General features: G+C 45.5%; 1 protein-coding gene across 3 annotated transcripts; it reads right to left on the minus strand.

The window, feature by feature from the left end:
- Positions 1 to 157: 157 nt before the first annotated feature.
- Positions 158 to 27313, minus strand: bcl9 (BCL9 transcription coactivator). Of its 3 annotated transcripts, none has more exons than XM_071518107.1 (10): positions 27177 to 27313; positions 25082 to 25248; positions 13096 to 13568; positions 8138 to 8451; positions 7387 to 7494; positions 7056 to 7242; positions 6002 to 6098; positions 3704 to 5885; positions 2819 to 3091; positions 158 to 2618 (listed from the first exon to the last, which is right to left on the minus strand). In XM_071518107.1, exons 3-10 carry the CDS (start codon positions 13383 to 13385, stop codon positions 1570 to 1572), a joined length of 4500 nt encoding a protein of 1499 aa, XP_071374208.1. In that variant the 5' UTR covers positions 13386 to 13568; positions 25082 to 25248; positions 27177 to 27313; the 3' UTR covers positions 158 to 1569. The 3 variants fall into 3 exon arrangements, with proteins under 3 accessions (XP_071374208.1, XP_071374210.1, XP_071374209.1); XM_071518109.1 differs by lacking the exon at positions 27177 to 27313 and adding an exon at positions 26800 to 26989; XM_071518108.1 differs by lacking the exon at positions 27177 to 27313 and adding an exon at positions 26796 to 26989.
- Positions 27314 to 27329: the final 16 nt, after the last annotated feature.

The raw sequence follows: 27329 nt of genomic DNA on the forward strand, positions 1-27329 counted from the left end.
GGTCTAGTTGAATGTTGGTGAGCTGGTTAGACATGTACAACAAAGACAGCACCCGGACCACATAACTGACTAGACATCAATAGCCAAGAGCCACATGGACACACACACACACCATGGACAACATGTATATACCAAAACAATATCTTTTATTTGTAGTCCATCACCACAGCCCTGGTAGGCTATTCTGCACCAAAGCCAATGGAGAAACACATGACAAGCTTATACAATAGAGAAAAGAGAGGAAGTCAACTGGATGGTAAGCAGTAAGTGTTTACATTTCCACGTGTCTCACTCTGGACACCACACCTGCCTTACTAATGTTAACCAGATCTAACTAGCTCTAGTTCTATAATACCTGGCATACCTGCTGTGGCATTCAGCCAATCCTGTCCCATTCTGCTGACCACCTTTGGGGGATTATTGCTGTGGGAATGATTATTACCCAGAGTCAACAAGAGAATCAAAACAAAAACAGGAACACAACAGGAACAAGAAGCAGAAGAACACACATAGCACATATCTGGGTATTAGCGGTATTATTCACGCTGGCAAAAGTTGAGTCCTGAAAGCTTTGGAGCACTAAGTCAAATTTTATCCACAACCTAAAATGGACTGGAGATTATCATAGTGCTGCAAAGCTGCCAGGATCCTCACACTTTAGTGTTGCTTTCAATGGTAAAAATAGAGAAAGAAGACGCTTTCTGCAGACGGTCCATGTTTGTGCTTTTTTAATAATACTATTATCTTAATGAGGTCATAGTTTGGTTTGTTATACACTGGAGTTACAAAGGAAATTAAAATAGACTAAAATTCGAATAGCCCACCAATGGTAAACAGTACAGTATTTTTAGGGGGCATTCCTCCCCCAATGAAAGTTGGGTAAGAGGAGCTGAGAGGTCACTGATAGAATGCCTATACATACAGACACACATACATACATACATACATACACACACACACATACCACACAAACATACAGTCTGTCGCAAACGCACACACACGCACACACAGGTATATACTGTACAGAAACAGTCAAAACAATGGAGCGAGAGACATGATGGAGTTCCACTAAAGTCTTCACAAAGCACAAATTGTCTTTATTCCTTTCTCTTGTTCCTTACCACTTTCATGACAAATTTGTTTTTTTAAATTTGAAAAAGTAGACATATACTGTAGCATCTCCACGCTGACTTTTAGTTAGGTTGATTCCTCTTTGATGTTGAAGTCGTCTTTATAGTCAGATAATCAAAAAACACAAGAACAGTTTTGCGAAATTGATGCACAACAATCCCATACATTCTGAAGTTCATGAGTCAAAATGAAATGTTCTTGTGGCAAAAGTACTCCACTCTGGGCCTGTCCGAGTCTCCATTGGAATAGTTCCCACAGGACATTACTGGGTCACTGGTTTGCTCCACACCGTTAATTTCTGAGTACATCCTGTTTTTTGTGTTGTACTTCCTTTATTTGAGTCCATCAAATTTTTCTGCACGCCCTCCACACCCCGCAATCCTTACTCCATCCTTGTGTATTGTCTGAGAACATTCTAGATACAAGGTTTGTGTTGGATTAGAACATTCCGGGGCCCGGACTGAACCCCATGTCCATGTCCATGCCACGTGGCCTCATCTGACCCCCCATCATCATTGTCTGCTGCGGGGGGCCGCCCATGCCCTGCAGTGACATCATCATGTTAGGCGAGCCTCCGGGGCCCGGGTGGGCCATTTGTCTCCCCTGCATCATCCCTCCCGGCCCCCCGGGGGACATCATCCGGTGCTGGGGGCCCATCATGCCTTGGCCCATGAATCCCGGTGGCCGCATCGAGTTGTGGCCAGGGTTTCCCATGGGCATGTCTTGGGGCCCCATTCCCCCGCCAGGCCCCCCTGGCATTCCCCCCATCCCCTGCATGGGCATACCCATCCTGGGGGGCCCATCGCCCATCATGCCCTGCATGGGGAAGCCAGAGGGGTGTGGCGGTTTGCCCCCGGGGTTGTCTCCTCCGCCTCGGGGGAAGTAAGACAGAGTCTGGCTGGGCTTCTCTGATGGGATTATCCTGGACAGGTCAAACTCGGGAATGCCGGACGCTCCAGGCCGCATCACCTCGTGAAGGTCCGCATCACTGAATCCACCCTGCATGTTGTTGAACTCTGGCCCTCCAGGGGTATTGGGCTTACACATGCCCCCGTCGCCCCCTGCCCCGTGGGGCATGTTCCCCATTCGTCCTCCCATGGGGCCTCCCTCTCCCTGAAAGCCCATGGGATGTCCAGGGAATCCCTGGGGTCCGGGACCATTATGGGGGGAGAATGGACCTTGTTGGGAGGGGGACTGGGTGAGGGGGTATCCCTGGCCTCGGTGAGGGTAACCCATGCGTCCCTGGGGCATCATTTGAGGGTTTGCCATACCAGGGTCTTGAGGGTTTGGTGGTATCATCATGCCATGGGGCATCATACCTGGACCCATGTTAGGGGCATTGGGAGAGGGCATCTGAGGGGGCATGCCATGGGAGAGGGGCTGCGATCCCATCGGAGTCATACCCAGAGGGCTAAGGGCAGGCATGGGACCAGCATTGCCAGGTCCCATCATACGTGGATTGCCTTGGTGGTGGTTCATTCCCATACCTGCATGTGGCAAAACAAAGAGAAAAGGTGATTAATATTCAGTACAAGCAAAGTTTCCCCCTTCAAAGGACATCCCAGTTGGGCTAGGTTTACGTGAATGGCGCAAAAATGTTTGTGGAGCATATCAAAGGAAGAATAGTATGAATATGCCACAAGCTGGTTGGAGGTAAAACTATAAAAAGATATTTCAGCTATCATACCATTATTGTTCATTGAAGGCAGGTTGGGGGAGCGCGCTGGGGGCGAGTCATCATCAGAACTGGCCACAGTCTTTATGGCATCATGGTAAAGTGGGGTGGAGCTGGGCATGGCAAACTTGGACATGCGTGACATCATGATGGAGAGAGGGTTCTGGGATAGCGTTGGCTCAGGGGGTATGGTGTAGGGGCTGCCGGACGGGACGCTGCCTGGGAGGGACATGGAGCCAGATGGAGCCCCTGATGAGGGAGGGGCTGAGGGAGGACCGTTACCACCTGGAGGAGGTGATATAGAAAGAAATGAACAATGACAAACTCATATCAATCTAGATTTTTTTATCCTTTTTTTTCCTTTATTAGCAAAAATAATGTACTTTGAGGCATGCAAGGTACTGAATGAAATCAGTTACCACAGCACACAATGTATTTTGTTCAGTATGATTAAAGCCGTATGGCCACAAGGAGGTGCCACTAACCCATCCCACCCCCATACAGATGTGTTACTTTGAATGAGTGATGCATTTGATAGATTCGCAGGCCTTCTTTATTATTTTGGAAAATTCAGTATTATAGATTGATTATTATTGTTTTCAGAAGACTGATACCGGCTCAAGTTGGGTTATAGTCTATGACACACAATATTGCATATAATAATATTTACAATCACAGTGATAATATAACTAATAATGCCATTACAGACCATTCAGAAAGTTAGTCACACAAACTCACTTGCAATACATTAACTAAATGGATTTTAATGGAATATAAAGATGCACTGAAAATAAAGATGGCAAATTAAATATTGAATGAGGAAGCAATGATGGAGGGGGTGAGAAAAATAAATAGGAGACGCTAAGAAAAATGAATAGGAGAAAAAAAGTGTTTTACCTTGCTCCATGTTCCCCATCATGTTTGGTGAGGTGATACTGAGGGGGGGCTTGCCACCCTGAGGGGGCACTCCCGGACTCTGCATGGGTGGTTTTGGTGAGGAGACCCATCCTGGAGAGGGGTTAGGAAGAGAAGGAGACCTCATATGAACTGGAGAGGCACCCGCAGAGCCCATCATGGAGTGGGGGGACTTCATTGGTGCTGAAGTTGGAGGAGCGGGAGGGGCACTGGGGCCTGTGGGACCAGTGAGCATGCCAGCCAGCTGGGACGGGGTCTGAGGGGACTTGAGGTTTCCAGAGGGGGAGCCCATCATGGGAGACTGCACCTGCCTCAGAGGAGGGGATTTGAGTGGGTTGACACTGGGAGAGTTACCCCCTCCTGCCTGGACATTCAGATCTGCTGGCTTGCGGCCTCTCTGACCCTGTGAAGGGCCAGCAGTAGGGGGGAGATGGTTAAGACGGCCATTACCCCCGGTAGGAGTGGATCGGTGCTCTGGACCAAAAGCTTGCTCTCCATGCGGACCCCTCATTCCTCCAGGACCTCCTGGGAAGGGCCGCCCCGGCCCCATAGGAAAGTCTCCCGGCTGTGCCTGCTCAGGGAAGGGCGGCCCCTGCATCGGCCTGCCCTGTGGACCCATATTCTCCATCGGAGGTCCTCCACCTGCTCTCATTCTCATCATCTCATCTGGACTCATGTTCATGGGGGGATCACGCAGCTTGGAAGGGTGCATGTGGGGACCTGGCCCAGGGCCGGGCCCCATGCCAAACTCAGGCCCCATTTCTCTGCCCCCCATTCCCTGGAGCCTGGAGGATGGACTCATAGGACCATCACCGGGCATTCTGGGAAACATACCCATGCCATTACCAGGTTCCATGCCACCTCTTTGGTGCCCCATCATCCTTTGCATGTCCATCATCATCCCAGGAGGGAGGCCCTTCTCTCCACCCATTCCCTGGTGGAACATTGCCTCCTGGACTGACTGAGGGTTTGGGAAGCGCTCACCTCGACCCCCTGGACCAGCAAACATCCCCCCAGGTCCTCCAGGGAAGCCTCGTGCATCTCCCATCCGGGGGGGCATGTCATCAGGCCAGCCCATGCCAGGCCTAGGGGGTCCCTCCATCTCAGGGTTCATCATACCAGAGAAGCCAGGCATCCTCTGCATATGTGGGGGCATGCCCCTGGGGCCAGGGCCCATGCCCATGCGCTCCTGGTAGTGCTCCGGTGGTCCCCCTGGTCCACCCCACATCTCTCCTGGGCCCATCTGGTAGGGAGGAGGGGGCCCTCGCATCATGCCACGCGGACCATGGGGGTGCATCATCATGTCAGGAGGAAGTGGACGGTGTTGCATTTCCTGTTTTCTCTTCTTCTCTTCATAAAACTCCTGCTGCAGCTTCAACCAAGCCACCTGCTCTGGGGTCATCTGATCACCTTCTCCGCAGCCCCCAGGACCCCCCATGTGCGGGCCCATTTCATCTTGTGGGAAGGGGGGCATGTCCCTGGGACCGTGTGGTGGGCCAAAGGGGGGTCCTTGGGGGCGAGGGCCTCCTGGCCCACCTGGTGGTCCAAGGCTCTGAGACTGCGCCATCATGGCCTGGAGGGGGCCTTGCTCAGGCCTCCGGGGTACACCATCAGGGCCCCCGTCATGGGGTCCACCATGGGCCTGCGGGGGCCCAGGTGGTGGGGCGTCACGGTCATCAGGGAAAAGCATGCGCTGGATGTCTCGCAAGGTCTGGAGGGAGCGCTGGCGATGCTCCAGCTGCTCCTGAGACAGGCCCTCTGTGTTAGCCTCCATGTTCAACAGCTCCTGAGCCAGCTGCTGCTGCTGTTGTTGCTGCTGGGGTGTCAGACCTGCCCCGCCAGGGCCTCCACCCTGCCCTCCTTCACCTGCCTGTGGAGGGTTGAGGCCTGCCTCAGGTTGGGTGACAGGGGCCTGGTCAACTGGGACTGTTGTGTTACTGGGGCTACTGCCAGGGAGATTTTTGGCTTCCATGCCTGCCGACGTAGACCCTTCCTGGGGAAGAACACCAGACTGGGCCCCTTGGTTGGAAGGCTGGGGTGGGGCTGGCTCGGTCATGCCAGGTAAGGACGGCTTAGATCCAGGCTGGTGGTTCTGATCTTGGGCGTGGGACGGGGGTTGCTGGGGGGGCTTGGAGTCATTTCGGAGGGTTCCTGCTGCATTGTTCTTTAACAGAGAGGGAGACAAAGAGGAATAAGTTGTCACATCTCTTGCACACAATGGTGTGTGTGATAAAAAGAGCCTGTGTGTGTGTGCGTGTGTGTGTGTGTGTGTGTGTTTACCAAGAGGAGGTGAGCCTTGTCCTTGCTGTTGGAGATGTTTTTCATGTGGAAGGCAATGATGTTTTCTGTATGGCCAGTTAGAACTGCATCAGCTGCCCTGAGGACGAGAAGGCAGACAGTCAGATATCAGTCATCAGACACAGGGTGTGTGTGTATGTGTATGTGTGTGTGTCTGTGCATGTGCATGTGTGAGAGACAGTGAGCCAGATGAATGAGTGTTAGATGAGACCATGAAGGAAATGCCAAGGTCAACAGACTAAACAAACTATTTTACACACACACACACACACACACACACACCTTCCACTTAACATCCACAGCTTTGATCTCTAATTCCCAACAGAGTGTTAATCTAAGCCAACTGTATGCTCCCACTGAGAAACACACATGCTTGTGCAGACAAACACACAATGGATTTAGGCTATAACTGAGAAAATTGGGGGGAGAGAAGGGGCGGGAAGCAAGCATCTTAGTGCCACACACAGCATCAGCTGCAACAAACAAACATCAAAGACAACAACAACCGCCGATGACAGGGGCACAGAGAGATACTTAAGGCAATTGACGTCATTGTCAGTAATTCCATTCAATTTCGAATTGCTATCCGACAAAGGGTCTCGCAGTGTGTGTGTGTGTGTGTGTGTGTGTGTGTGTGTGTGTGTGTGTGTGTGTGTGTACATATGCTATGCTTGTGTAAAAAAAACTGTCTGTATGTACTGAGATGATGGTTTAATTAGGCTGTCTAAATACAGCTCTACATAATCATAATCCAAGCATGTATAGATGAGCTTTTCTACAGTGAAAATGCACACATCCCTATAGCCACAACACTCAACACTCAAATACAGTAATATAAAACTTGTTGGAAATGTAAGATTTTGGACACCAATCCTCAAAACTGTGGCTGGTGAGGGCAATTTTTGAACTAAGATAGTACCGAAGATACTAGCCACAGTCAGGTGGGCTGGTGAACACTCCATCGTTTCATACACACTTGTCTGTTAAACACACCTATAGATATTTAGAGGCAAACAGGAACTCTGAGTCTCCTTACTTGTTAGCCATCTCTGTGGTGAAGACATAAACGACTTTTGAGCCCGGTTTCTGGCCACTAGCAGGTTCTGTCGCGGAGCCCTGGCCTCCCAGTGCATTGTGGGAAGGTGTGGAGGAGCGACTGAGTCCGGCGTTGGAGGTAGGATGGGAGATGGAGTCCTGGGGCTTCACATCGCTGGAGTTACAGTCTGCGTGGAGACAGAGGGGATACCATGGGTTTAGGACCAGCAGAGACTTATGGGTAGTGTAGTTCTACTGAGGAAGTGTCTTAACTCAGCAGATCAGCGGAGGGTCAGCTACACATGTATGGACACACGCATTAACACACTTACTGAAGAATCCTTTGTCATCCTCATCACTCTCTCCTCCAGAGCACCAGTCAGCTCCACTGTAGGGCTGCCTCCTCTCCGCCACACACATCCTCTTCACCCTGCTACTGTCTGTACATACACATATACACAACCATGTGTTCGTATGTGTGAGTTACAGTGAGGGATGTGCAAAATCATTTTTCAAAGTGTCCGACCGTTGCCTACTCTGAGCAGATTGTGCGGTATACCCAAGAGAAAATAAATAACTGTACATGTATAGCACTATTCTGAATAAAGTTACAAAGTGCTGCAAAAGATAAAAGGAACAAATCAAACATAACAAACAATCAGCTGTAATAAAGGGAAGACATGCTGATGCTTCCATTAATTAATGCTGAATTAATTTAATAAACTACTTCACTGGTAAAAGATGTGTGTCTATCTACTGGTTGCACATCAACATACAACTAGGGCACACACATGAAAAATAAAAATTCACTCAACTGAAATCGGTTTAGCATTGTATCTATTCTGCCACTGATCATTTCAACTACTCTCCTAAACACATCATCATCAGGAAACTTCCCCAGCTGTATTAGTTTTAGTCATTCTGTCTAGAACAAAAACTAGATTTAGTATCATCCTTCAAATGTCAAACATTTAAACTCACACTGTCACATTTAAACATTCACTGTAGCACTTATTTGACATTTTTGGGCCCCAGCTACCCGCTGAGGTGATAATAATAAGTATTGGCTGTGATGCCTTTCACCTTTCTCCTCACTGGTGGGCGTGCCAGTCTCCGGTTGTTCGTACGACTCCACCGAGGTGCTTCTCTCCCTTTTGACTTTGACCTTGGAGCTCGGGCCAGAGGTCAGGCCCTGGCCGTTCTTCAGCCCCATGCCCCCCGCCACGCCCTGAGCTCCTTTGGCACCCAGGGTCTTGGGGTCACAGGGTGAGGGCTGCGATTGGCTGCCAGCGCTCCCTGGTTTCCCCTGATTGGGCAGTTTAGAGTCCATCTGGGCGGCAGTGGAGGGGGACATGACGGGAGGTGAGCGTACCATGACCTCCGTCTTGGGTTTAGGGCTGACCGACAGGAGGAAAGAGAAAAAGAAGACAGGCGTGATTAACATATTTACACTACGCATTCAGAGAAGAACAAAAAAATGTTTCTACTTTAACAGAGCAAAGCAAAAACAATTCTAATATATTATACATTCTAATGTAAGTCTCCATTTAAAAGCGCCTTCAACAAACATTCCAGCAAACAAACTACCAAAAAAAATCTGTTTGTGTCTTCCCACATCTATTTGTGTCCTTATTTCCACTTCTGACACACACAACAGGGGGCAATGGGGCATATCAGGCAAAAAGGCAAAAGGCCTGGGGCTTGTAGTTAGTGTATACCCAGTAATCACGCTCTGGACTTGGAGACACACCAATGAGGAGAGGAGGGGGAGGGAGCACATAGTCAGGCAGCTGGCTAACCACGAGCCTGAGGCCTGACCCCCACCTCCCCATGACACCAACCCCTCTACCTCATGCACCCTCGTTCTCCACTGCACTGCCCAGGAGCCGAGGTAGAGAGAGAGAGATGAGGAGAGAAAGGAAGACATGACTCATGTTCCTTTCTCCCTCTCCCTTTGTTTTTTCTTTGCATCCCCCAAAAACAATGACAAACTTCCATATTGACAACCGGTAGTTTGTATGGCTTTCTATGAACACGAGGTCACCGGGACTACATGGGGTTCTGGGGAATTCCTGATGCACAGATAAACCTAAAGCAACAGACTGCAGAGACAGAGGCCATCAAGAAAGGACTGCTGTTTACGAGCTATGAGAGCAGTTCAGTTCAGGCAAACAGGACACATCCAACTGGCAGAGAACTCCCCATACCACACCCTAATCTCTCTGTCTCTCTCTGTCTCTCTCTCTCTCTCTCTCTCACACACACACACACACACACACACACACACACACACACACAAACACATATGTACAAGTAGCATGAAGCAAATGCCAACATGTCCAAAAAGCACAGCCGCAACCTAGCACATGTGCGTGTAAATACACACACAGACAAACACACACACACACACACACACACACACACACAGCTAGCAGAAAAAGAAGGCAAGGCCAAATTTTGGCAGTCCCGACAGCCGTTTCCAGAGGCTCCAGAACCATGAGTCAGCAGGGAGAACTTCCAAGCAGAGTGTACTCCCTGACCCCAGGACAGCTCTGGATCACACATCAGGACCTCCTGTTATAAGAGCGGAGTGTAGAGACTGATCTTAGATCTGCATCCCACCTGACCTACACTTGCTCAGTAAAGAGTGACAGGCACAGCTCGGTGCCCGCTGTATCACAGTGTCAGGATTTGCGTTTCACTGCTGAACACATGCATGTACACACATGTACGTGCGTTGTAGGAACAATAACATTGTATGGGAATAACTGCCAGAACAACTTTATGGTTAAAAGCAATAATGACTTGGAGGGGCATGACTCAAGAATTCTGTAAACTTGCTCCTGATCAGCTGTTTCACATTCCGCACATCATGCACTTAGTGACAGATAAGTTAGAGTGTAGTGTTTTACAGCATGCCAAACATTGTAATTAGGGATGAACCGATCAATCGGCCACAGATCATAATTGGCCAATAAACTAAATAGGTCATCTGTGATTTTTTAAACAGAGAATTGCTGGTTTTAATTTCAGAATGAGATCTCGTAATTTTGTTCCACTCCATTCTGTACAGCGGGTTTTTAGAGTTTGATTATTGTATTTGTTCACTATTTCCCACTGTTAATGGACATTGATAGGTCGCAATGTGGAGCCATAAGAACAACCTGTTAAACACAGTGCTATGTAGCAGAACCAGGTCTCCACAGCTCAAAATGGACCCTTGAGTAACATTCTTTCCCAGGACCTTTAAAGCTACAAAAGTGTCACCTTGACACTGACCAAGACTAAGGGGGATCTCCTCCACCAATCAGACATCTTCTGAAATTTACAAGTATTATCTACAAGCCACATCAGACTGCAGACCAGGATCTCCCTCACACACACACTCACACAAATTAAAATAAGAAGATTTCTTTTTCTCTGGACCAGCAGACTGAGTTCTATTGAACTGATGTTGGACAGTCACATTAGATAATTAAATACATTTTGTATCATGTTACCAAAAGGATCAGGAATTGCGTTCTCCCTTCTCTTTCTAGTTCTTTAGTAGGAAACCCCACCTTTCTGGATAGAGCCATAAAAGTCTTCTCATTCTTGGTTTAGTCCTCTTCTCTACTTTGTATTTCCTAATGTCTCCAATGAGTTTTTAGAATAGTGTGAATTATATACTAAATTGGTTAATCATATATGCTTAAGTGTTTTAATTATCCTCCCAATAGTTGGACCCAGTTATTCCCCTGGGACCACACTGCTACATAAGGTCTGATTATATTTACCCATTCTTGGCCCCCACATCAATAATTATGTTCTATTTCATTGTTTCCCTATATCAACCACCAAAGTTACTATGTATTCGTGATTTATATATTAAGATTATAAAGTATGTATCTAGGCTAGTCTGTTAAAACAACTCAGTTCACAGCAAATTTTGAACAGTGAAAGTTGTATTGTCCAATCATTTTCGTTTCATGTAATGTTTTTATGCAATCCATAAGTGTTTGTTTACAGGTTTCATAATGTTCACCAATTGACAACAGTAATTGGTTGAGTATGTAAAATCCAAACGCGTTATTCTAAAACTTTATCATTACATAGGCTAGTTACTAAAGTAGTTGAGAGAGGTATCCTCATGTGTCTCTCTGTCTTATCACGGGCGTTGCCTGTCTCCAGAACAAAGAAATGTAGGCGGAATCTCCAAAACCGCGCAAAGTATCTTTTCACACTGCAAAACCCGCCTCGGAATTCAGAAAAACTATAAAACTCTGAGTTCTTTTTCACCTTGTGCGCTTCATGCCCCGAGCTTCATACTGGAAGCTACAATGCTGATACAAACTTAGAGAACTAAGTGCTTCACGCCTCGAGGCCGCAAATGCTGTCCAAGACCAACAAGCCAAGAGTTAGCACGAGCGAAGATTCAGATCTCGCTGCCTTGTAGCTACTCTTTGTCACTAATGTGATCCTGCCTTTTTACAAGCCGTTCATACTACGAAGTTGAGCCTCGCTTTTTAATAGATATCATCACCAGAACCGCGAAGACTGTTACAAACTTATTTTAAGAACAAATTGTTAATCCGTTAATTAGTAAAAGTTAGAGAAGCCAGAAGCTCCAGTCAACTCTCTCAGCTGACCACTGACCAGCCTGCCGAAGCCTCCTGCTCCATCCTGCCTGAGTCCGGTCGACAGCGGAAAGCCAGTCGCAAGGACATCCACCTGAAAGAGCGTCTTTTTCAAAAGACCCGCTCCAACTCGTCCAATCGTTTGTCGTTGCCAGGCGACCCGACTATTGCCGAGCTTACCAGACTCGCTGATATTCGGGAAACCAGCTTCTACACGGTCGAAACCTCCTGATGGACCTGGCAAGTAGGCTGAAACATTTTCCATGTCTTTCTGCTGAGAGTTGATGCAAAAGCTTTACTAAAATGATCACTTAATCCAATCAGGAAAGTTAGTATAGTCTGATTGATCCCTTAGAGCGACCCGCCTTGTTTCTCCGTTTTATTGATCAAAATTGACATAACACTATTTACTGTTGCCAATAATTATCCCTAATTCTCATTTCATTTTCATTCCAATATTCCTTTTCTTCTCATTTTATTTTCATTTCATTCTCATTTTATTTTATTTCATTCTCATTTCATTATTCAACCTATAGTTTAGTGTTTTATTCTGGTTTATCATCTGTCCATTTGTCACCCATTTCACCCATTTCATGTATTACATGGTTTGTTTGTTTGTCTAGTAGGTGGTTAATAAATATATTTATTCACTATAAAGTTGGTTGTTCTGTATTTCGTTCTCTGCAGAGAAAAGTAATCCCTGAACTGAAAAGATCTCATGATCTTCAGATTGATGACTGATTAGTATAGCCAAGTAAAGGTCTGTTTTTCCTTCATCTATGAAGGTGGTGCCCCTACGAGTGTAATTTGATCTTGATCAAAGTTTCATATTTCCATACCTTTACTAAATTCTAAATTCGATATTTTCGACTCTACACGCTACAGCTATATTGAAATTTTAGTCATCATGCTTGCTGTATACTTTTACAAGTCTGGGTTAAATGCATCATTTCATCATTTTAAGTAAAAAAAAAATCATTGGAATTGGCCCCAAAACACCTGATGGGTGTGTCACTATTTGGAATGTCAACCACGAATAAAGAATCCAGCAAGTAGCTTTGTCTTGCATTTTGAGAGTCACGATCACAAAATTAAAATTGTTTCTTTCTTTTGTTTGAGATGAAAATATAATTCCCTACAGTTGACGACAAGTATTTCTTTGCAGGCAAAGTTAAAATTCAGCAAGTTGGAGCAATCAGAATCACTTGCCAAGCTCCAAGTAGAATATACAACCTGAAAGCTGATGTGAACGGTTATATCAAGTATGACACTCGCATCTACCGTCTTTCCCATATGACGTGAATGCGGTAAGACAGACACAGACACACACACACACACAAAACAGTACTTGACTTCTCATCACCCTTGCAGCCTTGCATAACCACACCAAGAGTATACCCAGGTTGTCGGCGTGAGTTCCCTCACCTCTGTGTGTTGGTGGACGGGGAGTTCTTCAGCCTATTGGAGTGCATTGATGGGGCTCCCAGGACCACAGAACAGGGTGGAGTGATGAGCTGGTGAGGACTGCCCGTGTGCGTGAGCGGCGCTTTGGCGCGCACGTTCCTGGAGCCCGCGCCAGGAACAGGATTCCCAATGTTCGCGAGGTTTCCCCGACTGTCCTTGGCCTCCTCTCGCTCTTTCTTTCGATCCTTCTTGTTGAAATGTGTCGTTGCTGTACCTGCCGCCGCTGGCCTCTCCTCTTGGACCTCCAACATTCTCTCTATGTCCTTGTCTGTGTGAGTGTGTGTACGCGCGTGTGTGCGTGTGTGTGTATGTGTGTGGGTGTGTGTGAGAGAGAGAGTGTGGAAAAAAAGAGCAATAGTCCAGGAGTCTTTTTTTTCTTGTTGGTGTGTATTTAAGAAGCTCCCCCAAGGGGGCCTTCAAAGCCCTTGGGCACACTGTTGAGAGAGAAGAGAGAAGAGGAAAAAGATTAGTTAAGAAAACTGGAAAAAGCATTCACATGAGAAATCTGACCAAGCTTTGAAAACACCAGCACTACATTGCAACTTGTACACAGTGACGTGGGGAGTGGGTGGGGGGTGGTAAGAGGTAACATGGCAATCCAAACCAACCTTTGCATGTTTCTGTGTGTGTGTGTGTGTGTGTGAGTGCATACACTCCTCTGGTAATTGCATGAGAATCCTGTTCCAGAGAGCAGCACAGTCAGTCAGATTATATTGTCATCCTGAAAATATTTAGGAGCGCCTCCAAAACACTCCAACATTGTAACTGACTCCAGAGTTCCCCTGGGGGTTGGGGTGGGGGTTGGGGGGCAAGGGCTGCTGGGAACCAGACGAATACACCAACTCCTCCAGCAGCAGCAAGACTCATTTCTCACTGGCCTAAAGGAGAAGCCATTTACATCTATCAGGGCCGTGGGTCGCTACTGCACACTACACATACAGAGGTTCACTTCTCCACAGGGACAGAGAGGGAAGAACAGAGGAGCCCTGTGTATCCGAATTACACTGATTAGGCTAAGCTTTAAATATAAAATAGGCACAGTGTGACACAGGAGTGGAGGTCTTTCAGGGGAGTAGTATGCTTATTATTGATTCTTACTGCACTTTTTACATCTTATATCAACATCTTGACTATTTCCAACTACATTCTAAGCAAAATTGATGATAAATTCACTGAAATGAATTGAGATTCTGGACAAGAAGCAACCACACACATTCTTAAACACTTTACACCATCTTAATTTTGTGTCTAAATACTTTTTAGTTGCATGCATCCACACGGAAATTCCAACAATTACACATAATCAATATAACAGATTTTGAGGGTTTTCCACTAGTAATGGCCTCTCAGTTCACTAGTTGCTTCTGAAGTCTGAGGTTTGGTAAACCACATTCTACAGTGAATGGAATGAGGGAAGGCAAATTGTGAAAAAGGAGTGGAGGAGATAGAAGAAAGAGGCAAAAACACAGGGATGTAGCTTGACTGATACTTGCACATCAAGGTGAGGTGCTGGCCTGGGTAAGTCACAGTAGAAAATATCTACCCAGAGAGACGCACTGAATTTAAACATTGTCAATAATAGGTAAATGAATGGAGTTCCTAGTGTGCAGGCTTTTACTCTTTTCTACCAAAGACGGCGGGATAACATGGAGAATGTAGACAAAAACAACAAGACACATTAGTGAAGTGAGAATTCTGTGCTAGACAAACAAACCTGATAATGATACCTACACAATCCCATGCAAAATCTATTTAGCTATCTGAAGGAGATCTCATTTTTCAGTATCAGAGCACCAGCTTCCTACCTCATTTAGCCCTAACTAGCCTGCATGCCCTCGAGGGGTGTCATCCAAACCTATACCCCAATCATACACAAACGCATGTAATGTGAGCACGTGCACACACACAGACACAAACAGCAGGGCCTGTCAATCACACTGTTCCCTCCAATCGTACGCTAACGAGACACTAATTAGGGAGCTTGCTGACATGGCTGTCACAAGGAACACACACACGCAAGTGTGCACACAGCAGCCGCACGCACACACACACACACACACACACACCAAAGCAACACAGAGGTAATCACAGAGATTCCTCTCCCTCTACCTCCATTAAAGAAGCTGAGCTGTCTATCACAGCACACACGAGGAGCTGCAGTGCATGCAAGTTAATGGGAAAACAGTATAATGAGGCGCTAAAAATGAGCTTTTTGCCTGTGATATAAATATGGGTTTCCACATGAAAAGAGGGCAGAAAATAGTTCAATTCAATTAGATTTGGGTTTTCCAACGCGGGTGGCACTAGAAGGGAGCATTTCATCTCATGCTTATGTAACAGTCATGGTACTCTGGCTGAGCGCACTGTAGAGAGTAGACCCTTCCCAGCTACGTCACCCAAATGCCTTCCAGAGAGACTCTTACGGGGAAACGGAGGCTTTAAGCCAGTGGAGTGTCTTAGGGGTTTTTAGAGGTGTGGGATCGACGGGAGGAGAGGAACCCTGACCCTGCTGCCAACGTACTCCACTGGCTTAAAATCTCCATTTCCCAATGCAACACAACGCTGCTAGACAGGCCATACTTATTTAAAAAAAAAAAAAAAAAGGGACATGCAATCGTGTGCGCGGGCACACACACACACACACACACACACACACCTACTCTCTTCCCTCCTCTCAGCCCTGCTGTTGGCTGTAAAGGGCCTGCTGATGTTTCAGCCTTATTTATGCAAATCCCATTTTGCAGCTCAGCCACAACAGAGTACTGCTCTCTCTTTCTCGCTCTCTCCCTCCCCTACTTGCTCTCCGTCTGCTCGGCCTCCATCTCAAGAAATTCTTTAACCCACTATTTGTTTAGGGCAATATCAGAAACATTATTTTCCACCTCACCTCAGCGTTTTCTGCAAGACAATGCTCAAGCGCACAGCCAGCAGTGAGGAGCCATGTAGTCTACAGAATGAGCTAGCTCTCAAACAGAAAGGCCTTTCTATCTCTTTACACAAGTGCACAACTTGCATGTACAAATTCAAATCAAATTACCGTATAAAAAATCTCAAACCAAAGCTGTGTATCAAAAACCCAATGAAAGATGATTTTAGAGTCTGATAAGGATTCTCTTTGTTGGGTTGTAATAGATAGGCATCTCCTCTCAAAGTATGCATCAAATTTGTTTCTGAAAAGGCTACATTGAAGGAAATTTGACCACTAAAATTTACTGTTGCCTTACAAAAGGCTGAATAGTCCTTATAGCCCTGCCTACACCCACATATAAGCTAAAATGCATTTATACAGAATGCTTTCCCATTCTCATATACAGAGAAGAATAGAATAAATACAAATCTTAAATTCATAATAACTGTTAGCCCTAAACCAATACCAAACCTCACTTTGTGTGCCAATTTTATCAGTTAATTTTTAGTAGGATATATCCCACGGCCAATATATCAGTCAAAGGCCAATATGATAATTTCAGTCAGGTATTTATTCTGCAGTCTTGAGTAAAGTAAAAAGCTCAGCGGTACACAACAAGTTAGCTTGCTACAACCAGTTCCTACCACATACCTGCCTGGCTGCTAGTGGTGCGTGGGCTAACTGAAGGCAGAGCCAACAGCATTAACTGTACTGCCAGCTTTGACAAAATTGACCATATGAATAGACAGACTCTCGCTGTCCTCCTAGCAGACATATGACGCAGTGCAGGACACCCCGCAGTACCCTGGCTGGGGATTGGCTGAGGGGACACCTGCATGCTCACCTGTTGAGGTGACTTCCTGAGAGCAGTGGCCAAACACGCCACACCCTGCAGATAGCTCTCATGACACACATGCCCCGCACACACAGAACGCTTGGAACGCCGAGCGTCACCTGAAGATAGCGCCGTGACGCCACAGGCGAGGCGTTTGACATATACATCTACCGAGGCAGGAACAAGAGCGCTCACACATGAACTGCGCTATGACTGGGCTCTTGTTTCTCCTGAAACCAAGCCACGTCAAATATTTACAGTGAACTTTTAAACTGTTCCGCATTCTCCAAACTCTTATTGCACCCGGTGTAGAATGGCTACATCTCTCCTTCATCCCCCTCCCCTTTCTGCCCAGCTGAGTTTACCAGGTCTTTGGAGCGCTGGTCTTTCCCCTTTCGCACTTCCGTCAATCTCAGCTGTCTCTCCTCTGATCTTTCCGTCCCGCATTTCCAACAACACCCCCTCCCCCGATTCTCCCCGTCCTCTGGTCGGCAGACGATGCCCTTCCATCCCCGGGGAGGCGACATGTGTGTAATGTCACATTTTGTCATATCATGTCGTGGTGACAGAAGCCTCTCCGCGTCCATCACAATGATGGAAGTGGCAATGAAAACAGGAGAAAGGGAAAGGGGTGTGATACCGACATACCCGTGGGAGAGGGAGGGAGGGAGAGGCAGAGAGAGAGAGAGAGAGAGAGAGAGAGAGAGAGAGAGAGAGAGAGAGAGAGAGAGAGAGAGAGAGAGAGAGAGAGAGAGAGAGAGAGAGAGAGAGAGAGAGAGAGAGAGAGAGAGAGAGAGAGAGAGAGAGAGAGAGAGAGAGAGAGAGAGAGAGAGAGAACCTATTATACAAGTCACTCTACACAGTGTGTGTGGGTGGGTGTCTCTGTCCCGGACGCGCACACATGTACACACAGCTGACTCACTAGTGACACATCTGCTGGCGTAGCCTGGGCACGGTGCCATGTGTGGCGGCCAGCCTTGGCAGCAGGACTGGCACTCAGCACTCCGGCCCGCTCTGATCTCTGTCTCACACACTTCACCCTGCACTTCCATCTCCCTCTGTCTGCCCTCTGTCTGTGCATCTCTGGCTAAGTGGGTGTGTCTTGCTAACACACATTCACTTTTCTAGTCTATATGGCACAAAGAGACTAAAAGGCAGGAACACGCCATTATCCCTTTGCTCCGACAGGGGTGGGCATGCGTGCGCACACACACAAACACACACGGAAAGCAGATATGCTCACTCAAAACACACAATTCCATGTTTTTCTACAGTAGGCTTCTGTTGTGGAGTAAATTTGTAGCTCAAATGACAAGACAAACAGAAACTCCATTTGCCCAACAGAAACTCCGCTGCCCTTGATGCAGACTCCTACTTTCCTCCCTTTCCTTGACCATGCTCTCTCGTCCGTGACTCCCTCCCTCTATCCCTACAGTCGCTCCCACACTCTGGCCACATTCCTCCCTTGCTCATGCTGTGAGGACGTCTCCCTGTGGCTAAAAGCATTGTGGGAAATCCCAACGGTCGGGCCCTTCAGAGGCCGTGCGGGCCATTGAGGTAAAGTGGAGCGGAGATTCGCAATCCTTGCTGGTCAAGAGGCTCTTGTCGCAAGCCATATCAAAATATTACCCACTTGCCATGAGTAAACAACTAATACAAGAGCGTCATTAATATTTTGATATTCCAAACCTCCAAAAAGCCTTGACATTTTCTCATTCGGAGAAACGGCAAACGTCAGCATCTGAAGCCACAGTCAATATAATCCATGCTGTGCAATGCCTCCAAGCACCACGATGTCCTTGGCCTTACAATCTGGAGTACTGAGAACATTACAAAGGGGATGAAATTTTGGATGTGGGAGGGACAGTGCATCCTGAACAACACCACACCAATTTTGTTTTTTTTGTGGTTTTTTTTTAGAAATGAGTAAGAGATAGAAAGAAGTGGTAACCTCAACCTACTAGGCCAAATGAGTCTTTCACCCAAAAAATATTTTGCTAAAACACACTCACGTGCACACACACATACACAATAAACATCCCCTCTCCTCTCCTTTATCATAGACCAAAATTAGCACTCTGGAGAAAACACGAGCCAGAGTCTGTCCCTGAATTACCCCAGTTTACACTGGTGTGTCATTCCCATGGAATTTTAAACACACTGGCAAAGACCTGCCCAATTAAATATACAGGCACAAAGAGACACACACGCACATACTCGTACAAACACACATACAAACAAATACCCACACGCAGCAGTGCTTACTTGGATGTCCTAATAGTGTCTGGGTGAGTTTCACTGAAGAGTGCAGTATAAGTTTCTGGAATCTACTGTTTCCATGAGTGAGAGCCTGCGTGTTTGTGCGCCTCTCTCTGCGCTGGCTTAGCTCTTCGTTTTTCTAAAACAGTGAATGTTCTGGAACAAGACATCTCAACCCTGTTATTAGGCATATGGTAATATGGCGAAAGCAAATTATTTATTGCCCATGTAACCCAGGTAAGTTGGCTGAAAACCTGATCACATGTCTTCACACTAACGGTACATGGATAAAATAACTTCAACTCAAACTGCCATTGAGTCCGGGTGTTGGAGAAACAAAGGCCTATTGATAAAAGCTGCTTGGGAAAAATAAATGTAGTCAAGCTAGGGGCAAAATGTGATTCTTTTAAGAAAAATATCAGTTAGGAGAGTGGTTACCGGTAGTTGCTATAAAAGCAAAGATTCTAACATTATCACCTCTTGCTGACTGATCTTTTTCCCCCCTCTAAATTTGGACACCCTACCGCCACACAGAAATTGGGCATTTTCTTGTTTTGTGTCTTGTTTTGCCAGGGAAGGAAGAGGCGATAATGTTACAATCTCTCTTTTCATTACCACTCCTCCACCATGGCGGTATTCCCCTTGTAACCACTCTCGAAACATTCAGTGATGGCCCATTATCAAAAAAACTAGACTCGCAGGCAATGTCGCCATGGTGTGACTAGTTGTAATATAACCTGAGGACCAGTCTCTGAAGTTTCCAGTGAATCTCACTTGTCCACTGTGTAGTTTTGGACACAGCCTTGCCACTTTCACGTCTCAAAATTCCTTCATTCTCACTTAAGGACCCTAGGTGAGCCCCAGTTCAAAGACAATGGCCTATATTTCTGAGTCACTTATAAAACATCCCTCTCTATACTAAGCTTTGCTTATTTTGTCACAAACTAATTTAAGGGGCTACTGAAGAATTTCTACAAGGCACTAAAACCTACACTCGCTTATCAAGAGCTTGACCAAAGCACATAAAGGTTTAAGATGTTGAAGCCTTTTCAAGACGCCTGCTTTCATTTCCACGGTCAGACTCGGCAACCAAAGCACACCTGATGATGAAGATTTGACTCTGTTGATAGATTCTTATCATTGGCTGATAAAATTAGCAAAACTATTTCAAATTAAAATCAAGTCCTGTGACACTTGCCTTTTCTCGAGTCACTTGCAATATATTTCACTGTAAATTAACAAGGTGAGATGAATCTGTGCCTGTTGCTGTAGAAGAACCACACACACAAGAAAAGACGAAAATTCCAGGAGGTGTAGTGACCAAAAACGCAACTTCAACGCTGCAACCTGAGTATAGCAGATGGATATGGATAATCTGTAAGCGCCATCACCCTCCAGTACTTTTATAATTATTATTGCTACTACTATTGCTACACTACACTAGGCTAACTGATGAGAGCAGCCAGTGCGCTAGCTGGGAAGGAACTCAGCCCGGTTGGCGGCTTTTAAGAGGGCTAGTTGAGGTGACTGTGGGTCATCGTGGCCGCTGGGTTCCACAGGAGAACGGCTCTGTCTGAGACGACCCCCCCTCGAGCCAGAAGGAGCAGCCCGCCTCTGCCATAACTGTCAGTCACAGCAGAGGAACATGAAAGCAGATTGACAGGGACATTCTAACTCAGCCAGACACGTCTCTGAGGATCCTGTATGTGCACTAACCCACCTACCCACTCAACACATACAAACCCACCTACACATAGAAACCCATCTTCCCACTTAACACATGCAAACCCACCTACCCACTCACATACAAACCCACCTACCAACTCACACATACAAAACCTCCCACTCAAAGAAAGGCATTAATCCAAAGAACAAAGGCATGTAAAAACTGTTGGATAATGGGCAGAGGTGCACCGATAGCATCTGTAACATTGGGATCGGCACTGATCCAGCTCCCGAGTACTGCTACTCAGATCGGCAAATGAAACTGTCCCGATATTGATACCTCAATGATGTGCTTTGGCACAATATGAAATGTTTCCGGCGGAAGGAAAAATGCCTCCTGACTTGGGAAAATGCTGAAATGCAGCTATTTGTGAAATTCATATGCATAGCACCTATTGTTTGGAAGAGCAGCCTTGGCTATGCAGGCTTAATGCTATTCTGTTTTAAGAGATGTAATCAACCACACTGTTCTGTGTTTGTTAGCTTGTTCTGAAGAAGTTGGTTGTGAGAGTCCATCACTAAGATGTGTTTTGAAATGATAAGTTTTGTCCTCTAGCCTATGTAATGTAGCCTATTTTCTATTTTATTATTATCATTTATCATTATTATTTCTTTTATTTGGCTGAGGATTGTTCTACAATGGTCAGTGCATAATTTGATCAAATGAATAAATAAACACAATTGATGCACTTGTTCCTGTACTTGTTTTATAACAAGCAAATAAAAAAAAAAAGTAAAAGCACTCTGTACTTGTATCGGTGCACCTCTAATAATAGGGCCTTACGTCTACAAACAAACAATATGGTCTCCCAATAGGATGAGACTTCGAGATGCACAGGGGTACAGGGGAACCATCTGTATAATTCTTGTGAAAGACATGAGTGTTGCCCATCACTACTACTAGAGGTGAAATCTACAATATTCCTGCTCAATAAATCAATAGCCACAGCAATAGATTGTTTATTTTAGCCCTCATCTGCCATCGGCTTTCAGCTCATATTCTCTGATAAGGTATCTGAGGGTTTAGAACAACGTTCTACAGACTGAGGAATGGTGAAGATGAATTTCCTGTCTTCTATCACGTCACAGTACTTAACAAAGAGTGTTGGTGTTCCCTTTGAATCAAACCAGTGTTTGTGAATTTGCTTTTTTAGTGTGCTACACTCAGATTTCTTATGTTCTGTTAGGGATGCACAATTAATCGTAGATAATCATATATCGCAATTTTATATTTTCACAATTAATAATTATTTAGTTTGGTGACATTAGAGTGTTATATTATCAATTCCTCTGAAAGTCTGGATGTGGTACATCAAGCGCTTCCATTACAGCTGAACAATCACAGGCTCTGAATGTGCAACATGAACCCATGTGACCAAAACAAAAGTTAAAGGAATAGTTCACCCAAAAATGAAAATTCTGTCATCATCTACTTGCCCTCATGCCAAATGACACACAGGTGAAATTTGTTTGTCCATATAACACACAGGGAGGTTGCCAGCACAACTTGGTAGCAGCCTTCTCCAAAACAACTGAAGTCAGTCGGGACCAGTTCTTCAGAGTTCCAAAAAGACCTACAGTATATTTACACCATAATTTAGTGCAAATCTTAACTACAGCTGACTGATTTGCAACAAATAATGGTGTATAGGCCTTTCTATTCACAGTGTGACTGTTTGGCTTTTTTGTTGTGGAACTCTAAAGAACAGGTCCCCACTGACTTCAGTTGTTTTGGAGAAGGCTGCTACCAAGTTGTGCTGGCAACCTCCCTGTGTGTTATATGGGCAAACTTCACCTGTGTTTCAACTGGCATGAGGGTGAGTAGATGATGACAGAATTTTCATTTTTCGGTGAACTATTCCTTTAAGACGGAGAAGTAGGCAGAGAAACCTTAAGTAAGCCATCTTTGGAAAAACGTAGCAGCAAGCAAAGTGGAAAAGGATGGATCGGCTCAACGTAAGAGGAAAATCCTGCTCCTGCGTTTTAACATGAAAATGTTGCTTTATTTCCTAAAAGTAGATGTGTGTCATTTGTAGATACTTTGGTTTTACACCAGATGACGAAACAAGTACTGATTCTGTGTAAAGTTTGTCCTAGGGTTGTAGCTGCACCCCAAAGTAATAAAATAGTAATTATTTATTGTTTGAATTCTCTAAATAAGGACCACACAAAGAGTAAGACAGTAAGAGTGAAAACAAGACTTTCTAGCTGCTGCTACTTTGAGAAATACTGCACTGAAAAAAAGCAAAAATATATTGACAAACAGTCACAATTAATAATCGTGATCACAATAATTACCAAAATAATCGTGATTATAATTTTTGCCATAATCATGCAGCCCTATCTTCTGTGTATACGTTTTCACTGTCACTTTGCATTCTAAAATGAATACTACTTTGAGGCATGTTTTCCTATTTACGTCATTTCAGTTTACCATTGTGACAAAAAATACCAGTGGGCTTACGATGAGGGAGGGAAAATGTCTAAATCACAAATAAAGTGTATGAAACTTAAACATTCCCCATTACTGACATGTCTTCTTCTATCCACAATAATTAGTAACTGGTTATGACCATTTTTACGTAATTTATTCCAAGTTAGAATTTAATAAATTTTAGCAAGCCAGCCATTTAAAGAAGAAAACGTGTGGCTATGTTTCAGTATTTGAAAAACTAAGCCAGTCAAGAGCAATGAACAAAGATTGCTCTAAAGTTGCATGTCATTTTGCAGGTTCTTCACTGCCATATTGGTACATCAAAGCTAAATTATTGCACAAATACACAAGTATTTAATACTGAATTGCTTTTTTTCCCCTGGGGAAGACCATCATAATTACTATGCTATGTCGGACTGACCATTGTAGGAGCCACTCAGCGGTTGAATTGAATTCCTTAATTAAATGTGACTCTTAGTAAAAACACTGGGTAAATGGGGAAACATGGTGCATTTCTTCTCTAAATGTAAAATAATCACAAGTTTATGGACAGACCATTACACCAAAAGAGATTAGATTAAGCCTAGAGTGGGACGAAGCATTTCTGTCAACAGAGAGATAGACACACTTGGGTCTAATCTACGTCTGGGGAGGGGAGCCCCCCGCCACCCACCACACAGGCAATGAGACAAGCCGCCCCTCCAACTCATCCCACCATGTCATACACAACACAAGCCCTGCAATTTTTAATTAGAAAACCCCTGAAGCAAACAAATGCAAGGAAACATGAGAGGCCAATCCACAGAGGAGAAAATAAATCCTTTGCCGCTTTACATCAATATCCATTTCTCTCCGTCCTTCACCTCACTGTGGTTTTTGGTTAACACGCTTCGGATTAGATAGCAGATAAATAAACAGTGTGGATAGCGTTCTCAGGCAGAACGCCCTGACCGTGCCGTGTCCTCAGCGTGTACAGATCAGAGAATAAAGACCAAACACAGCGCTGATAGTCCGGAGCAACGCAGCCCGGGGTCCTCTTCTCAAACCGCTTCCCTGAGCATCGAGAACGGTTATATTACAGGGAAACCCTTCTACAATTCAAGGCCTCCCTCATAAGAATGCAGATATCAATGTGGGCACCCCCATACATAAATGTCAAAGATACAGTGATAGATGTTAGGAAGAGCCGGTGTCTTACGTGTTCCCTTTGCATCAGAGCAGTGTTAAGCTATCAAGTAATAGCACCAGTTAGTCTTTGAGCTCAAGGAAGAAGTGCTTGCTGCCATGCTCAGCAATGTACCAAAAGTTGGTCTGAGGTTTAAAGACACAAACAACACTCAGGGCCTGTGTTACAGAAAAGGAGGCAGTAAGAGGTAACCAGGCGATGACACGACAACGGACTGGCATACAAACAGAGCATGGACAGTTCAGAGAGAAGAAGGAACAATCAACGCTACAGTGAAGAAATGGTGGAAAACATGCATGTCTCTTTCTTTTTCATTTTGCTCTACTTAGTCCTAAGTATGGTGAAAACAAGTACTTATGTTACCGCTACATCATAATTACTTTTGCTCCATCCTTTGCTTTTTGGCATATCTGCAGTGATGCTTGTAGACAAGTAAAGCACTGAATTTGCAAAAAAAGGATGCAAGAACAGTGTGTGTGTGTGTGTGCGTGCATGCGTGTACTCTCTAGTTTATGTGTGTTTTTGAGGAGAAAGAGAGTGGTATGTAAGAAACGGTGTCAGAAAGTGTAAAAGAGAGAAAGCCAGGGTGAGCTGGGTTACCTCAGAAGCCCCCCTGCCCTTTCAGCAGGGCCTCATATGGAGAACCAGGCCTCAGGTCCCCTGGGCACTGATGTCTGCTCTCCTCTCGACTCCTCCCAGTCAGCCACGGAGGCTGTGCACAGAACCTGGCCCACTCACGACACCCTACAGCCACAAGTCATTCACACCTGGAAGAGAGGGAGACAACTTTGCTCATCCAGTGAAACACAAACAAGCAAATGGCAAGAAAAAGCACTCAATGGCTCATGTTGACGAGACCAGCATGTAGTTAACACACAACCAGTGCAAAGCTTAGGTCCTTAGGGGCTACAGTAACAGTGTATACTCATCTTTTTTTTTTTTACCCAGACACTCATTTATACCTCAGTTATCGACCAGTGTACACATAAGGGATTACAAGATAGGCTATGATATACTATCAAGGGTTTTCTTGAGTCCTTGCATCCTAGACAACTTCCTCCTTCCTCCAAATATCAACGGCAGGCACAAATCTGAGGGATCTCCTATTTCACACTGGAACAATGCATTTTCAAAAGGGAGATGTGGAGTAGTAATGGTAGAATGGAGAAATGTGTAATGGCCTTATGTCTATGCAACCGACACATGCTCAATTGCGGGCAGCGGTGTTGCCTACCAGTTAAAGAGACTGTCCTGCAACAGGAAGGTGTGCGGTTCAATCTCAGCAACAGCCATGTGTGCTGCCGAACTGTCCTTGGACAAGACACTGAACCCCTACCTGCCAACTCATAAGTCGCTCTGGATAACAGCGTCAGCTAAATGACTAAAATGTAAACTGCAAGAAAGTACTGAGGCTGCTGTGTTTTTCACTTAAATTATGAGGGAGGAAACATATAACATTATATGCCAATGGTGATACTGGTTACACAAAGCATTTTGTTAAGGAAAACAAATGACTTAAGGCCTCTTGGTTCGTAAATTCCTGAGAGGTGAGAACTCCTTTGCTAAAAAACAGATTTACACTACACATTAGGACCTGTAGACGAGGTTTTTCACTCATAACTCAAGTTTAAGTAGAATGGCAAAGCGTTTAAGACTGGACATATTCAATGCCATCTTTATCTGGCCTTGGTAAGGCAACACAGCACAATACCAGGCAAGTTACACGCAAACGGGCCTATACAAGAAACTAGTAAAATATGTACACACATATCTACAAAGCTAAAACTCTGCAGATAAACCACAACAACCACAGAGTAGACTTCCCCCTGCAATCTCAGCGCCTCACTGGACAACTCTTGGCGGACAAAGTAATTCCATGGCGCTTCAAACTCCAGGAACTTTTTTTCTTTTTCCTAAAAGAAGTTGTTCCTGTTTCGCCAGAGAGCTGGGGGGGAAGGGAGGACTTCAGCACTTGCATTCATGGAGCCTCGGCCAGCGCAAACAAAGTCTTCCCCGAAGAGGGAGGCACTGAACGGCGGCTGAGACCGAGAACAACGACGTCGGCCCCAAGCACACAAATAAGAGATACACAATGAGATACATGTTAGGGCTTTGTCTAACAATAAAATAATATGGCCCCTCCTTCGGCAAATGCTGTTCATTTTCAAGTTCTGCTGGCTCCGGTAACAATGTAACAATTAAATCGCTCGGTAGATGATAGGGCTGGCCGACACAATCAGCAGCCGAGGCCTATAATCTTGCTGCGCGTTTATAAATCATATCAAACACGTTTCGAGAAAAAGAAATACAATACCAACGGCCTGGTAATCCCGAAGAATGCAGAACATGCATGCTGCATTGTATCCTTTTTCCATTTTCACGAAGCACGGGCGGTCCTCCGGTATAATGGGGTAAAAACCAATATTTCTCCGCGGGTTTTACACCATCCTGAAAACATCGTGAATAATAATCCGCTGCTGTAGCGCGGAGAAAATCGGCATTATTGTTGAAACGGGCTCACTGTCTGCCAGGCCAGACACGACGGGGGTTTGTTAGCCAGCCTTCGGGGACAGAGGCAGAGAAGAACGGATACCGGAGTGAGATGTCCCCGGGAGGAGGACCCGCGTGTGCCCGTTGCCAGGAGGCGAGCTGTGGCAACGACACTTTTCACCGGAAAAAAAAAAAAAAAACTTACCTGGAATGTTTTCTTAATGTCCCGTTTTCCCTGAACGACGGGTCTACGCCGCACACTTATCAAATCACAACATTATCACGCTATCATTATAAAATAGAAATATGTCTCCCCCCTTTCGCCCGAGCTTTCCAGTGGTCCTACTCCATTACATCC

Source organism: Centroberyx affinis, unplaced genomic scaffold (assembly GCF_046629955.1).
Source record: "Centroberyx affinis isolate AG114_WGS23_722 - 3 ecotype Tasmania unplaced genomic scaffold, CSIRO-AGI_Caff_v1 ptg000550l_1, whole genome shotgun sequence".
NCBI lineage: Eukaryota > Metazoa > Chordata > Actinopteri > Beryciformes > Berycidae > Centroberyx > Centroberyx affinis.